This window comes from Leuciscus leuciscus (assembly GCF_965113295.1).
Source record: "Leuciscus leuciscus genome assembly, chromosome: 4".
Classification (NCBI taxonomy): domain Eukaryota; kingdom Metazoa; phylum Chordata; class Actinopteri; order Cypriniformes; family Leuciscidae; genus Leuciscus; species Leuciscus leuciscus.
The window spans coordinates 4,318,226-4,332,950 of NC_138728.1; the positions used below are offsets into that span (position 1 = coordinate 4,318,226).

At 35.4% G+C, this 14,725-nt stretch overlaps 1 protein-coding gene and 1 long non-coding RNA gene across 2 annotated transcripts in view; both read left to right on the forward strand.

The window, feature by feature from the left end:
* The window catches only part of LOC309497972 (fatty acyl-CoA reductase 1), a 41,092-nt gene that overhangs the window by 19,044 nt on the left and 7,323 nt on the right, over positions 1 to 14,725 (forward strand). The window contains exons 3-9 of the mRNA XM_082168439.1: positions 7,067 to 7,242; positions 8,384 to 8,563; positions 9,974 to 10,151; positions 10,993 to 11,037; positions 11,961 to 12,079; positions 12,270 to 12,337; positions 13,992 to 14,163. Of these exons, the coding sequence (XP_082024565.1) occupies positions 7,067 to 7,242; positions 8,384 to 8,563; positions 9,974 to 10,151; positions 10,993 to 11,037; positions 11,961 to 12,079; positions 12,270 to 12,337; positions 13,992 to 14,163 (938 nt within the window). The remainder of the gene's footprint in view (positions 1 to 7,066; positions 7,243 to 8,383; positions 8,564 to 9,973; positions 10,152 to 10,992; positions 11,038 to 11,960; positions 12,080 to 12,269; positions 12,338 to 13,991; positions 14,164 to 14,725) is intronic.
* LOC309498008 lies at positions 7,251 to 7,896 on the forward strand. The gene is made up of 2 exons (XR_014205802.1): positions 7,251 to 7,447; positions 7,484 to 7,896. It is a non-coding gene; the product is annotated as an uncharacterized lncRNA (long non-coding RNA).

The following is a 14,725-nucleotide window of genomic DNA, read 5'->3' on the forward strand; positions in this document are numbered from 1 at the left end:
CAGTACGATGCATCGTTGAAGAAATCAACTTGCTAGACTCACGACTGTTTCCTATGGAAGCTTGTTTCCGCCACAGAATAAAACATTTTAAAAGATAATTGCGACTTTTTATCTCACAATTGCGAGTTTACATCTACTACAACAACAACTTTACATCTACTACAACAACTACTTTACATCTTTACATCTACTACAACAACTACTTTTAATGAATCTGTTTGAGATCGAATCAACTTAATAAATTACGGACATGACATCTGAGGACTATCTGATATTTTTCTCAGTTATTTTGCTTTATTTCCAGATTCTATCATAGTCTCGTTCTTACGTACTAGAGCATGTGCGCACGTGCTCACTCTTCAGAAACTACGCTTTAAATCTCTTGACAAACTAAAAGACGTAAAGGACATTTGTATGTCTTCTAAATAAAAGATATAGGCCTAGATTGTACTGAATGTCAGCTTGCTTATTTGGCTCATGATAAGGATTTATTAAAGGGGTCATATAATGCCATTTTTGTACAAGCTAATATGATTCTTTAGGGTCTAAATTAAAAGTTTGTAATATACTTTAATTAAAAATTCTCATTAGTATTGTAAGAAAACACTAATTTTACCTGGTCAAAAACAGCTCTGTTTTCAGCACGCCGTTTCAGTGCATGTGTCTTTAAATGATAATGAGCTTTGCTCACCCCGCCCCTCTGTTCTGTGCGTACACCGTTTGTAACACAATAACCACGCGTTGTTCATTATAAACGTGGGATTATGAATTATATTGAGAACGTCGTACATAGAAAACATGCTGTAATGTACCCTGAGTGTAAACCTCAAGCCGCTTGTCCACCAGCGTCTCGATTTCTGACGCGACGCCAAAGCCCATTCATTTCCTATGGGACTACGTCAGGCAGCAAAAACGCCCCCGCAAAGCATGATGGGTCGCGTCGCGTCGATTTGGTCAACAGCGGCGCTGCAAAAAAGTATCTCGGTGGATACTTTATGCAAATGAGAGCGTCAAAACGCGGGGCAGCAGCCAATGGAAACTCGGCGGCGAGAATTTGTGTATGGCCGTTGCTATGGTTTCATATTTTTTTTTAAATTTTTCCCGGCGCGAAAAGCAGCGAAAACGTCACAGGCGTCGCGTCGGAACAAAAATTGATCGGACGCTGGTGGACAAGCGGCTTTAGATGCATTCATAGTGAAGCCTGCAGCAAGGTTTGCAAATTTCGCAAAGATTAATATAAATACTAATATAAAGGTTAATAAAACATTACACTCACATCTTCTGGAGGTTCAGCAGTAACACGTTGGTACCGATCCGTTTTTTTCTCGTTTGTAAAGCTGTCTGGTGTGAAATGATTTGCAAACATGAAAGCATGGACGATCGTGGGGAATCCCCGTGAGGGAATCCCCGCGTCAATCCTTTGGGCATATCGCTTCAAAAACAAAACTCAGCCACTGCATCTATAACGGCTCAGATTTAGGAACATCCAAATGACTGCTGTGTTCCTTGTTACATCTAAGAACAGAACACCACAATCGCTTAGACGCCATTCTACTCCAGCATATCAACAATGGCGGACTACTATGACGACGGCTGTCACAGCTTGCTCAGGGCGGGTCTTGTGTTGAAGCACGGCTGTCAATCACAATCGCGGGAGGGGCGTACGATCTTATGACGTCACAATATCGCTTGATTTCATAGATGGTCAAACATATAAGGAGATTAAAACAAAACCACTGGATGGATTTTAATCATGATAGGATGGTTGTGTACAGGCACTGCCAACAGACATTTCAGTGCAATCAACTTGTAAAAGTGCATGTACCATTATATGACCCCTTTAAGCCCAAATGTTAATGTACTCTGCTTCTAACCACAGGTCGAGAGCTGTCGTTTCAAACACACAACTTTGCGATGCTGTTTGCGAATGTTCATTAGACCGATGTTTTCGGGAAACACCGACTCGTTGAACTATGATGATAATGACGGAACTTGCGAACATAGTTGGCTAACGATGCTTTTGGGAAACGCACCCCTGAACTAGATTAGCACTGCTGATGTTTTTGTCTGCATAAATATTGATATTTTATATTTGCCAGATATGTGGATTTTTTTTTTTTTACATTTGTTAAAAATATATTTCAATAAATTATTTTAAATATAAAAGTAATCTAATAAAACATACATATACTTTTATGTTACATTATATGTTTAATTAAATTACTTTTATTTTGGCCAGATATGTGTATTTATTAAATATGTTTATAGAAATATTTTTACATTCAATATATTATACGTGTTTCCTATATAAATTGAATCTAATTAAACATATAGTTAGATTAGATTACTTTTATATTTGCCAGATATGTGTATTCCTTCAATATTTTTATATATTTAAATAAATTATTTTAAAAATAAAAGTAGTCTAATAAAACATACATATACTTTTGATGTTTAAGATTATGAATTTAATTAGATTACTAGATATTATATTATTATATTATATAGGCCAGATATGTGTATATTTCAGTTAGTGCTGTCAAATTGATTAATCACATCTAACATCAGTTTTTGTTTACATAGTGTGTGTGTATGTGTGTGTGTGTGTGTGTTTACATTTTTCACACACATAAATTTCAATTTATAAAGATATTTTAAAAATACACATATATTTAAATATATTACAAAAATATATTAAAAATACACCTATGTGGCCTATATAAAAGTAATCTAATTAACATATACGTTTGATTTAAACATAAACAGTACATGCAGTGAAAAAGAAACATTCAGGACAACAGTGCAAATGAACATTTTTCAAGAGGACATTAAAGGCATGATGACGTTAATACTTAATATCCACAAAATTATATTAATGTAGCTTTAGATGACTGTATATGTGCATTTAAACATATGCGAGGATGTTAAAGCTTCTGAGAGAGCGAGTATTGCACATAAGAATTGTAAACAGTTGATAGAAAGATCAGTCCTTGCTGAAGAACATCATCTCTAGCTGATGGTTGTGTTGCTGTAGTCTCTCCTCATATAGAGCTTCATCATGCCAGCATGCGGAGACGGGGTGTGTTGTGTTTATGTTGCCCGGCGACACACACCGCAGCAGGAAGTTTGGCTGCGCTCCGTTTCCTTCACTTAGTGCATTTTTGAAACACTTTCACGTGTCTGAGTGATCCAGTGCCTCGCATTCCCTCGAGTTTGAGTTCCTCTGTAGTTTTATCTTCATCTTGACCTTCTAAATGCTTTTCTGCCCAGCATCCTCTGAATTCTCTCCAAATCTGTGTGTGTGTGTGTGTGTGTGTGTGTGTGTGTGTGTTGGCTAGACTGCACTCATGGCCCATATGCTGTCTGATCTCTCTAGTAATCTGAGTTAATGGCAGTTATGACCACACTTATGCATTCAGATTATATTATTGGGCTTTATTCCCATAGTATTTGCATGTTTAAGTGTGTGAGGATTCAGCAGTTGTGGGATATTTTACCATAATGATTTTCCATATTAAAATCATAAAATTTTGTTTGCATTTGAAAATTCACTTTATTTTACAGTGTCCTTGTTACACATGTTACATGTAGTTACTGTAATAATAACTAAAAATTATAAATGATGCATAATTACATGCAATTAACCCTAAACAAACCCCTATTCCTAACCCTATAGTAAGTAAATGTAGTTTGTTATTACTCAGTACTTAAATGGATAATTACACTGTAACATGGACAGCTTAAAACAAAGTGTAACCGGAAATTCTCTTGATGTCAAAGACGAGATGGTGCAAAAACTGTGTTATGTCATGTTATGGTATCTAAATAGTTTATCTATTTATATATATATAAACTCCTATAGCAACTGTTCTAACTGAAATTTTGAAATTTCCTGTTACTTGTGCAAGAAAGAGTTTGTGAAACGAATGAACTTGTACATCTCACGCCTTTGACAACATCTTCAGCATGACTAAACCAACTCATTGCAAAAGCAAATAAAATCCTCCTGTGTCCTGACATGCAAGCAGACTTTACAACAAGGCGTCATGTACCTCCAGAGAGTTTCCCAGTTATTCCTGGGCAAAAGAAAGGAAGAACTGGATTGTGACGTGCATTGCTAGTTCTCGTCCTTCAGGAAGGTTTTGATGTGGTGTTTAACAGTTAGGTTAACTACAGTAAAAAGGACAGCTGTGCTCATTACAGTGTTAAATCTCCATTGACCTAAATTTCAAAATCTAATCTAGAATTCTAAATCCTACTATAATGATGTCATTTTATATTATGGTCAGTAATTTTCTTAACTTTTTTTCTTATTTTGAAGAACATTCCAAAAATCTAAAGAGACTTTATGCACTATAAAGAAACTTTTGTGGAATGGAAAGATTCCCATCTTTGATAATCAAAATGACAATTTTTTTCCCTTTAATCATGCATTAAAATAGCTTGAATGTAACTCTACACCCTTGCTTCATTTAGTATATGCGGATGTGTAAATATGCAAATTAGCCCCGCCTCCACTCACTCACACCAGCCTAGATTTCCTGATCCACTCACTCAACTGTAGTAAATGCTGTACAATGGCAAGCGGAAATATTGGTTTAATTCAGTCATATTTGTTTGAACCAGAAACTATGGAGGCTTGTTTCCACCACTGAATAAAAAGTGTAAAAGGTATTTGCGACTTTTTATCTCACAATTCTGACTTTTTTTTTTGCAATTGCGAATTATGTGATATACAGTCGCAATTGCATGTCAGAATTGCGAGATATAAAGTCGCAATTGCATGTTATAAGCTCAGAATTGCAAGATAAAGTCGCAATTGTGAGTTATTAAGTAAGGATTGCTAATGTTACACACACCATGTTCCCGTTCGCCATCTCAGAGTCAGACAGTGCCTTCTGAAAATCTGCATCATTAGAAACGCTTTGAAAGTGGAAAACTTAACATAAGTTTTTCTTCACATAGTGTGTGTGTGTGTGTGTGTGTGTATATATCTGTGTCTGTCCATGTGTGTTAGATTTGACAGCACCAATTTAAATATATTTAAATAAATTTAAATTTATAAAAATATTTTTAAAATACACATATATTTAAATATATGACAAAAATATAAAAAATACACCCATGTGGCCTATATAAAAGTAATATAATTAACATATACGTTTGATTTAAACATAAACAGTACATGCAGTGAAAAAGAAACATTCAGGACAACAGTGCAAATGAACACTTTTCAAGAGGACATTAAAGGCATGATGACGTTAATACTTAATATCCACAAAAATTATATTAATGTAGCTTTAGATGACTGAACGGTTTGACTCGACGGTGGAAAAGTGGCTATTGATGCCAATAAAGAACCTTTATTTTAAGAGTGTTTCAAATTACAGCTTATGTGCATACTAAATGCTGATTGGTTCAACACTGATTACAGTAAAGTAGCTCTGATCCGCTGTTTCTTTTTCTTTAAATTTTTTATTTATTTATCCAAAAGACAGAAAGAAGGGAAATGCATCAAAATGCAATGCAAGACATTTAAATGATCACAAAAATGGCATCATTAATTACATTACAATATAGCCGTTTCATTTACACTGAAACTCACCTCGAACTATTATTTTGATGCCGTGCAAACACTGTTTCCTTTAGGAAATGCAAATCTGCTGTTGGATAAATATGTAAAAAGCGCCACACTGGCTGTGCTGGAGCGAGTGTGAGAGACAAACAGCTGTCAGAGGCATCACACAGCATCTGTCCGGCCCTCGGCTGGTGCCTGCTGGTGGGGTTACGGCGGGTCCAGCTCGGATACTGAGAAAGGATTCTGATTGGCTGTGGCTGTCGGGAATGTGCCACTGCCAGACGCTTGGAATTGTGGGTAGCATAAGTCAGCACATGTGTGTCAGCTCGAGCCGAGAGGACACAGAGCCTCTGCAAATCCTCTTTTGATATCAGATTATACGCTGACAGAAATCGCATGCAAAAGGCGGTGAATGAATATCTTATTTTTTTCAGCCTGCAGTTTTCTTCATTACATAAACGCTGAAATCGGTGATGTAATATGATGAGACTTGTCATTTGCATTGCAACTCAAAATTACATAATATCTTCTGAAAGGGTGAATTCTCACAAAAACATGTACAGATCGCATTTTACCACAAAATCAAAAGAAACTAGGTGAGAAATTGTATGAAGTGTAAAGAAAATGATGCCTGTTTTTAGGACCGTGCATCGTAAGGTGTTCATATACTACCCAGATTCCCATCATTGAAATGTTGTCTTATGATATATTTTTTTTTATATTTTTTTTATTGATTCCACTTATTCTCAATGTTGATTCTCATTAGCTTTTCAAATATTTACAGTATTTATTTATTTATTCTAGTTATCTCAATGGTGATTCACACTTGGTTTTCAAATAATACAGTATTTATTTACCCATTCATTTATTCATTCATTCACTATTTGTTTTTCCAGCTTATTCTCAATGTGTCTCACTAGGTTTTCAGATAATACAGTTTTTACCTATTTTATTTATTTAATCTATTTGTTCTAAATGTTGATTCTCATTAGGTTTTCAAATAATACAGTATTTATTTGTTTATTTATTCTAGTTATTCTCAATGGTGATTGGGTGATTATTTATTCATTCACTCAATTATTTTATTTTATTTTTTATTTATTCAAATTATTCTCAATGTTGACCCTCATTAGGTTTTCAAATAATACAGTATGTATTTATGTATTCTTAATGGTGATTCTAATTTTTCAAAGAATACAATTTTTATTTACCCAATTATTATATTTTTTTTTACCTAATTTTATTTATTTACCAAATTTTTTTATTAATTCATTCTCATTTTTTACTTATTTATTTGTATTTATTCAAATTATTCTCAGTGTTGACCCTCATTAGGTTTTCAAATAATACCGTTTTTTTTTTTTTAACTGTATGAGTACTCCAGTGAATGTAATGATTGATAATTTCATTTCAATTCGTTATTGTCATGCTTTGTGGCGATATAATGATGTATCAGCATTGACATGAGTGTGTGTGTTGATTTTGCAGCTGTTTGACCGGGTGCGTGAAGATAATCCTGAGTTTCATCAGAAGATCATACCCATCAGCAGCGAGCTCACACAGCCCGGCCTGGCCATCAGTCCAGAGGATGTACAGACACTCACTTCACATATCAACATCGTCTTCCACTGCGCCGCCACCATACGCTTCGACGAACCACTGAAGTGAGTGACAGGAGCCTTACAGACATGTCACAACATTTCCAGAATATTTGCACCGTGTGACTGAAGGGAGTCATCATTCAGAGAGGGATTGACAATCAGCTTACATAAGGACGTCAACTTGGAGTTCAGATAGATAGGTAGGTAGGTAGGTAGGTAGGTAGATAGATAGATAGATAGATAGATAGGTAGGTAGGTAGGTAGGTAGGTAGATAGATAGATAGATAGATAGATAGATAGATAGATGGAGTAATGATGCTGAAAATTCAGCTTTGATTGCAGGAATAAATGACTTTTTAACATGTATTCACGTAGAAAACATTTATTTTAGCTTTTAATAATATTTTATAATTTTAACTGTGTGTTTGATCAAATAGATGCAGCCTTGGTGAGCATAAGAGACTTCTTTTAAAAGCATTAATAAATCTTACTGACCCCAAACTTTTGAATGGTAGTGTATGATGGCACATGAAAGCAACACTTGTTAAAGACGGTTCAGGAATGAGAGAATCAGAGGAAAAAGATGCAGAGAGAGAGCACATACTTCTGCTGAGTCGTGTATCTCCGGCTGAGGAACAGATGTTCACACTGCTGGAAGAACGAGGGATTTATTAGTGAACTGCTGACTCAAGAGCATGAAAGGTTTCATCTAACTCACAGATCCTCCTCTACTCACACATCTGTTCCCAGGGACCTTTTGCATCATTTTTATTAGTAACAGAATGTGTTTTAAGAATGCAGTAGTTTTAATTAGTCTTCAGCAGCATAAAGACCCTCTGTTATTTTAGTATCATTGATATACTATTGTAGTTTTTGTAATTATTTTGCAAATATAAATATTTTTTGTAAATTAGTTTATTGTCATGATTATTGTGTAAATTTTGCTCTTAAATGTCACACTCTTGGAAAAAAGCTTCAGTGAGGTTCTTTATAGAACTCTAGTGTTCTTGACTCAATTTTAAAGAACCCTTTTAGCCAAAAAACAGGTTATTTCTACTGATAAAGTTTGTTTAATTCATAAAATGTAATTAAAAATGAATTAAAACTTAATGCATAAAATGATCCCATGATTGGAACCCTTGAAGGTTCCATATAGAAGCTGTTGTTCGGCGAGCTGAGTTTGTAACGCTCATGTGTCCCGCAGGCATGCCTTGCAGCTGAACGTCATCGCCACACAGCAGCTCCTCTCTCTGGCTCAGCAGATGCAGAACCTGCAGGCCTTCATCCACATCTCCACGGCCTACGCCAACTGCAACCGCAGACACATCGATGAGGTCATCTACCCTCCTCCGGTCGAGCCCAAGAAGCTCATCGACTCTCTGGAGTGAGTTCAGTTCATCATCATTATCATCATATAAAACTCAATTACTGAAACCACAGTGTATTCAAGATCAAAGTTATATTTACTGCACTGATATTTTAGTATCATTGAGGTACTTTTATGGTTTTAATATTTTGAATAAGTTTTTGTATTTTTTATTAGAATTTAAAGCTTTAGTACTTTTTTGTAGCATTGTTGTTTTTTTTTTTAAATATGCCTATATAGTTTTTATTAATTTCAATTTCAATTTCAGCTTTAGTTTATTTTAGTACATCAATTTAAACTAAATTAAAGGATTCGTTCACCTCAAAATGAAAATTTCCTGATAATTTACTCGCCCCAATGCCATCCAAGATGTCCACGTCTTTCTTTCTTCAGTGGAAAATAAATTAAGTTTTTTGAGGAAAACATTTCAGGATTTTTCTCCACACAATGGACTTCAATGGCAACCAGAATGTACAAGTTCAAATCAATGCCGTTTCAAAGAGCTCTGCACGATCCCAGCTGAGGAATGGGGTCTTATCTAATGAAACGATCTGTCATTTTCTAAAAAAAATTAAATGTATATACTTTTTAACCACAATTGTTCATCTTGTGCTGGTCTGCGACGCGCCACGCATTGCGTCATCACATTGGAAAGGTCACGAGTCACGTCATCTTTCTAAGTTATTCGTCTGTGTACTCCGGTTCAGAAAGGTAGGGAAGGGTGAAAAATTCCATCTCATTTTCTCCTCCAACTTCAAAATCGTCCGACATCTTTGTTTTAATTTATTATTATTATTTTCTTCTTTTTTTCGTGACCTTTCCAGCGTGATGACGTAATGCGTGGCGCATCGCAGACCAGCACAAGACGAACAATTGTGGTTAAAAAGTATATAAATTGTTAACTTTTTTAGAAAATGACCTCAGCTGGGATCGTGCTTTGAAGCACTTCAGAGCCCTTTGAAACGGCATTGATTTAAACTTCAACATTCTGGTTGCCACTGAAGTCCATTGTGTGGAGAAAAATCCTGAAATGTTTTCCTCAAAATACTTAATTTATTTTCCACTGAAGAAAGAAAGACATGAACATCTTGGATGGCATTGGGGTGAGTAAATTATCAGGAAAATTTCATTTTGAGGTGAACTAATCCTTTAAAATGAGAAATGTGTCCTATGCAACTAGCTGAAATAAAAAAAAAACTACATTTTATTTATATGTCTTTGTTTTTTTTCCTCTCTGAATTTTTCCTCAGACTTGTTTGAAACCCCACTGGTCATTGCATGTCTGATTTTCCACGTTATTTGACTCTGACAAGCCATATTGCATCTGAACGCTGATGTTTTGTCTGACACACTGTACTGACCCTGAAGCAGAGCAGTGATTTATCTGCCTGTCGTCCTTAACTGACGTGTGTGTGTGTGTGTGTGTAGGTGGATGGATGATAATATCATCTGTGACATCACACCGCGCCTGATAGGTGACCGACCCAACACGTACACCTACACCAAAGCACTGGCGGAGAGCGTGGTCCAGCAGGAGAGCGGCAAACTCCACATCGGCATCATACGACCCTCCATCGTCGGAGCCAGCTGGCAGGAGCCCTTCCCCGTGAGTGATGGATCTGCTGTCAGACGCTACACCGGAATAGTTTACAACTTTGAGAACTCTGGGACTTTTCTGAGCGATGTGGCTTAATGGTTAAAGATCTGGGCTGGTAACTCAGAGGTTGTAGGTAATGATTGCATAAAACATAGGCATTTCTACATAGCAGAATATCATAAAGACTTTTGAGGCAGGGTTAAAAAAAAGTTAATTACTTGAAAAAAAAAAAATCTATATATATTTATATACATATATATGTTTGTGTGTGTATATATAAACTTATTTTATTTCAGAAATTGATTTCTGTTTATTGTAAAGCTAAAAGCAAAATCTAATTATATAGACATATTTAAAAAACCTAATAAAAATAAAAAACCACATCAAAAGTACCAACATTTTACTCAAATTAAAACAGAAAATTGAAAGAAAAATCTTAAGAAAAATGTAAGTACTAAAATAACTAAAAACTAAATCAAATTTGTAAAAAATATTTTAAAAGAAAAACACAACAAAATTACTAAAAACTAACTAAAATTAATATAAAACAAAAAATTAAGATAAACCTAAAACGGAATATTAACAAAACCTATAATGGGTTTAAAAAAAAACAAAAACAACGTAAACTTATTTTTTCAGCTAGTTGCCAAAGCAATGTTTCTCTTTTCCGTTTAATTTAAGTCCTAAAATAACAAAAACTAAAAACAAAATCATAATTATATAGACATAGTTATATATAAAAAACAAATTAAAATGACAAAAACACAAAAAAATTACTATAACAAATTATAATAAGAGAAAATATAAAAAATAAAACTCACAATTGCCTCTTTCTGTTTTGTTTTTTCAGGGTTGGATAGATAATTTTAATGGACCAAGTGGTGTTTTCATTGCTGTAAGTATTGTCGTATTTTCTGCTTCATGATGTGTTACAGTAGAACAGAGCAGTACAGAAACATATTGTATCATATTTGATATGTGAATATCTAAGGCCTCTTGATCAACATGATCAAACCCATTGCACACAATCTACAACATGCCTTCTGTCGTCTGATTGCTAGTTTACACTTAATCATGTAAACTTTTTCATGAGTCTTTTTGCATGTTCAATTTTATATTTTGTAATGTTGCTGTTTAAGCCTGAAAAGCTCTGCAAAGCCCAAAGTCCCTCCAGCGGGAGTTCTTCTCTATATCAGAATCAGTGTTTCTGAACTCCCTGAAACGCCTTCATTGTAGTCTTGAGTTTTCTTCCAGGAACGAACACATCACAATATTCCTTATTTAAATAATTCATACGCAGAATAAAGGGGCGGGGCCTGGTTGAGTTAGTTAGTAGTGTGTTGAAACTGTCAGTTATGGTAAGGGGCGGGACATTTCCCAAACACACTCGAAGCGCTTGACCAATCACAACACACTGCTCCATCCGACCAATCAGAGCACAGTGTGCTTTTCAGGAGGAGGGGCTTCATAGAGACAGGAACTAAACAGAGCGTTGAAAGAGATGTGCTGCAACAATGGAGAATATTGGAAAAATTATGTGTTTTTTTTTAACATTCAAGCATGTAAACCTATTCTACTAGAGCCTAAAAACAAAATCAAGGCTCACTTTAACTTCCAAAAACATGACACTCTTGGCACACTTCACCTCCTCACTGACCTAAGCAATGAAAACAATCTGCTCTTCTTTTTAATTAGTCTGTATTTCATTAGCCTCCTAAACGCCTCTGTGGACCTCACAGCTAAACTAAAGCATATGGTGCTTCTGGCTCCAGTGTCATCCTCTTTGAATGAGCGTGTGTTTTCTGTGTTTGGATGCAGGCTGGGAAGGGCATCCTGCGCACCATAAGAGCCAGTAATGACGCTGTGGCGGATCTGATTCCCGTGGACATGGTTATAAACCTGACTCTGACTGCTGGCTGGTACACCGCGGTGCACAGGTACACCTGCAGCTTTCTCTGCAAACCGCTTTCATTTGCTTATGTTAGACCTGCAGGTGATTAAACGGAGAGAGACGTGGAATATTGGCTTGGATAATCCCTCTGCGTTTATATATTTACATCGGGGAAATTATGATGATGTTCACATGCAGCACACTGTGATTTCCTTGTTTTTATCTTTACATTTCAGACCGAAAACTGCACTTGTGTACAACTGCACAACAGGAGGCATTAACCCCTTCCACTGGGGAGAGATCGGTGCGTTACATGCTTTTCTAACCTGCACTGTATATACTGTAATCTACATACACTGTAAACATTTAATTACATAACTGCAGGCTCATTTACATTGCAAATGGAAGAGTCAAATGCATGAATAGTTATTTTGCATTTCTAATCCAGCTCTGAGTACAAAGGTCTTTAACTTTTGGCAGCATGATCAACTAAAGAGTCAAAGGGGAGTTTAAAAATCATATATGACAACGTTCCATGTTTATTCGTCACGTCAATTGTAACATTATAAATGTGTTTACAGTCACTTTTGATAAATTGAATGCATCCTTGCTGATTTAAAGTATCTCTTACTGACCCTAAACTTCTGAAGGGTAGTGTATATTATTTTATAGAAGTAAAAATAAAACATCTGTAGAAAACAATTATATTATATTTTACTTTATTATAGAAATAAATTAGCTGTAGAAAATTATTTATATATTTTTGTTGTTATATAAATAAAATATGCATAGAAAAATACATTATATGATTATATAATGTTATATTATAGAAAAAATGTAGCCGTACTTCCGCTCAATTTCAGTTCGCTCCTGTACTCAGTCTGAGATAGCGACCTATCTCCCAGTTTTCCTCCGGCCTCAAAACAGCCGGCCAATCAACGAACAGAGGGCGGGCTGAGAGCCGTGACGTAGACGCTGATTGTACCGTGGATGCGTAGATTTACTTCACATAATCTGCAAAAGTCGTTCACAGCCATGTTCACTCCGGTATTTCGCTCGATGGTTTTGTTTTCGCATCATACATGTGTTTACAGTGGAAGTTCGATGGCTAAGCAGGCGCATAACACACGTCATTACCAAACGTTATGTGATTGGCTTACGGGTAACCAATGATTTTAAACTTCAGACAAGCGCCGCCCCGCGAGAGAGAAAACGCTTTTCAATTATGCCCTTCCAGACTCTGTCTACGAAGCAAAGCGAAGTAGCAGAGTTTGGTATTACCAGGCTAGAAAAAATTAGCTATAGAAAAAAATAGAAATTAGAACAAGCGCATGTGTTATTTTATTATTATGTTTATTATTATGTGTATTATTATTATATTAAACTAAACTGTCTAAAAGGAATAGAAATATTATATTATATCACACTGGAAGTGGAATGTTCAAGTTGAGGACATTGCATTGTGGGAAATAGTATTCCTCTCAGTGTTTTGTTTGTATACGTCACATTTTAACAAATGCACTACTTAGTGTATAATTCGGATCATAGCCACTGTATGCGCGGTGTATGTTGATGCCGGAGGGCAGAGCAGCTGGAGTCTGGCATTGCCATGGTAACAGCAGAGTGTGCGGTTACCATGAGCAACATCTGTGTGCCAACATCACCATGCCAACAGGCAGAAGCAGATTCCAGTGAGGATCTTCCTCTTCCTGTAAGCATTTCTCAGCCGTAGGATCATGATCATGGTGATTATGCATAATTATTAGAGAAGAAAATCGTGATCATGATTAAAAAACAGTTAATTGTAACTAATCTCATGCTTCCGTCATAGTGGTTTAGTCATAGTGTGGAACGCTGCCATGTGACAGCAGTGAAATATCATATCTGCAGTGCCATTAAGACATTACATAATAACTCAAGCTCCAGTAAGTATGACTGAACACATATTTGCGTTGCAGAGCATCACGTGATGTCCTCGTTCAAAAGGAATCCTCTAGAACAGGCTTTCCGTCGGCCCAACGCCAACATCACCTCCAACTATCTGATCAACCAGTACTGGATCCTCGTCAGTCACAAGTTCCCAGCGCTCATCTATGACCTCTTCCTCAGACTGTGTGGGCAGAAACCACAGTGAGGACAATTACATAATCATTTCTGTTCTGATCTGATAAAAGAGCGTGTATCGGTGATATAAAATGAGTTTTCTATGTGAATGTGTTGTAAAATGTAATTTATTCCTGTGATCAAAGCTGGATTTTCAGCATCATTACTCCAGTCTTCAGTGTCACATGATCCTGCAGAAATCATTCTAATATGATGATTTGCTGCTCAAAAAATATTTATTATTATCTATGTTGAAGATAATATTTTTGTGGAAACCATGAAACCATGATACCATTTTTTTTCAGGATTTTTCAATGAATAGAAAGTTCAAAAGAACAGCATTTATTTGAAATGGAAATCTTTTGTAACATTATAAATGTCTTTACTGTCACTTTTGATCAATTCAATACATTCTTGCTGAATACAAGTATAATTTATTTTAAAATCTTAATGATTCCAAACTTTTTAATGATATTGAATATTATATATATACTATATAAAAAAAAATATATATATATATAGAAGCAATATATTATTTTATAATATTATATTATATAGAAAAATTTAATATCTATAGAAAAAACTAGAA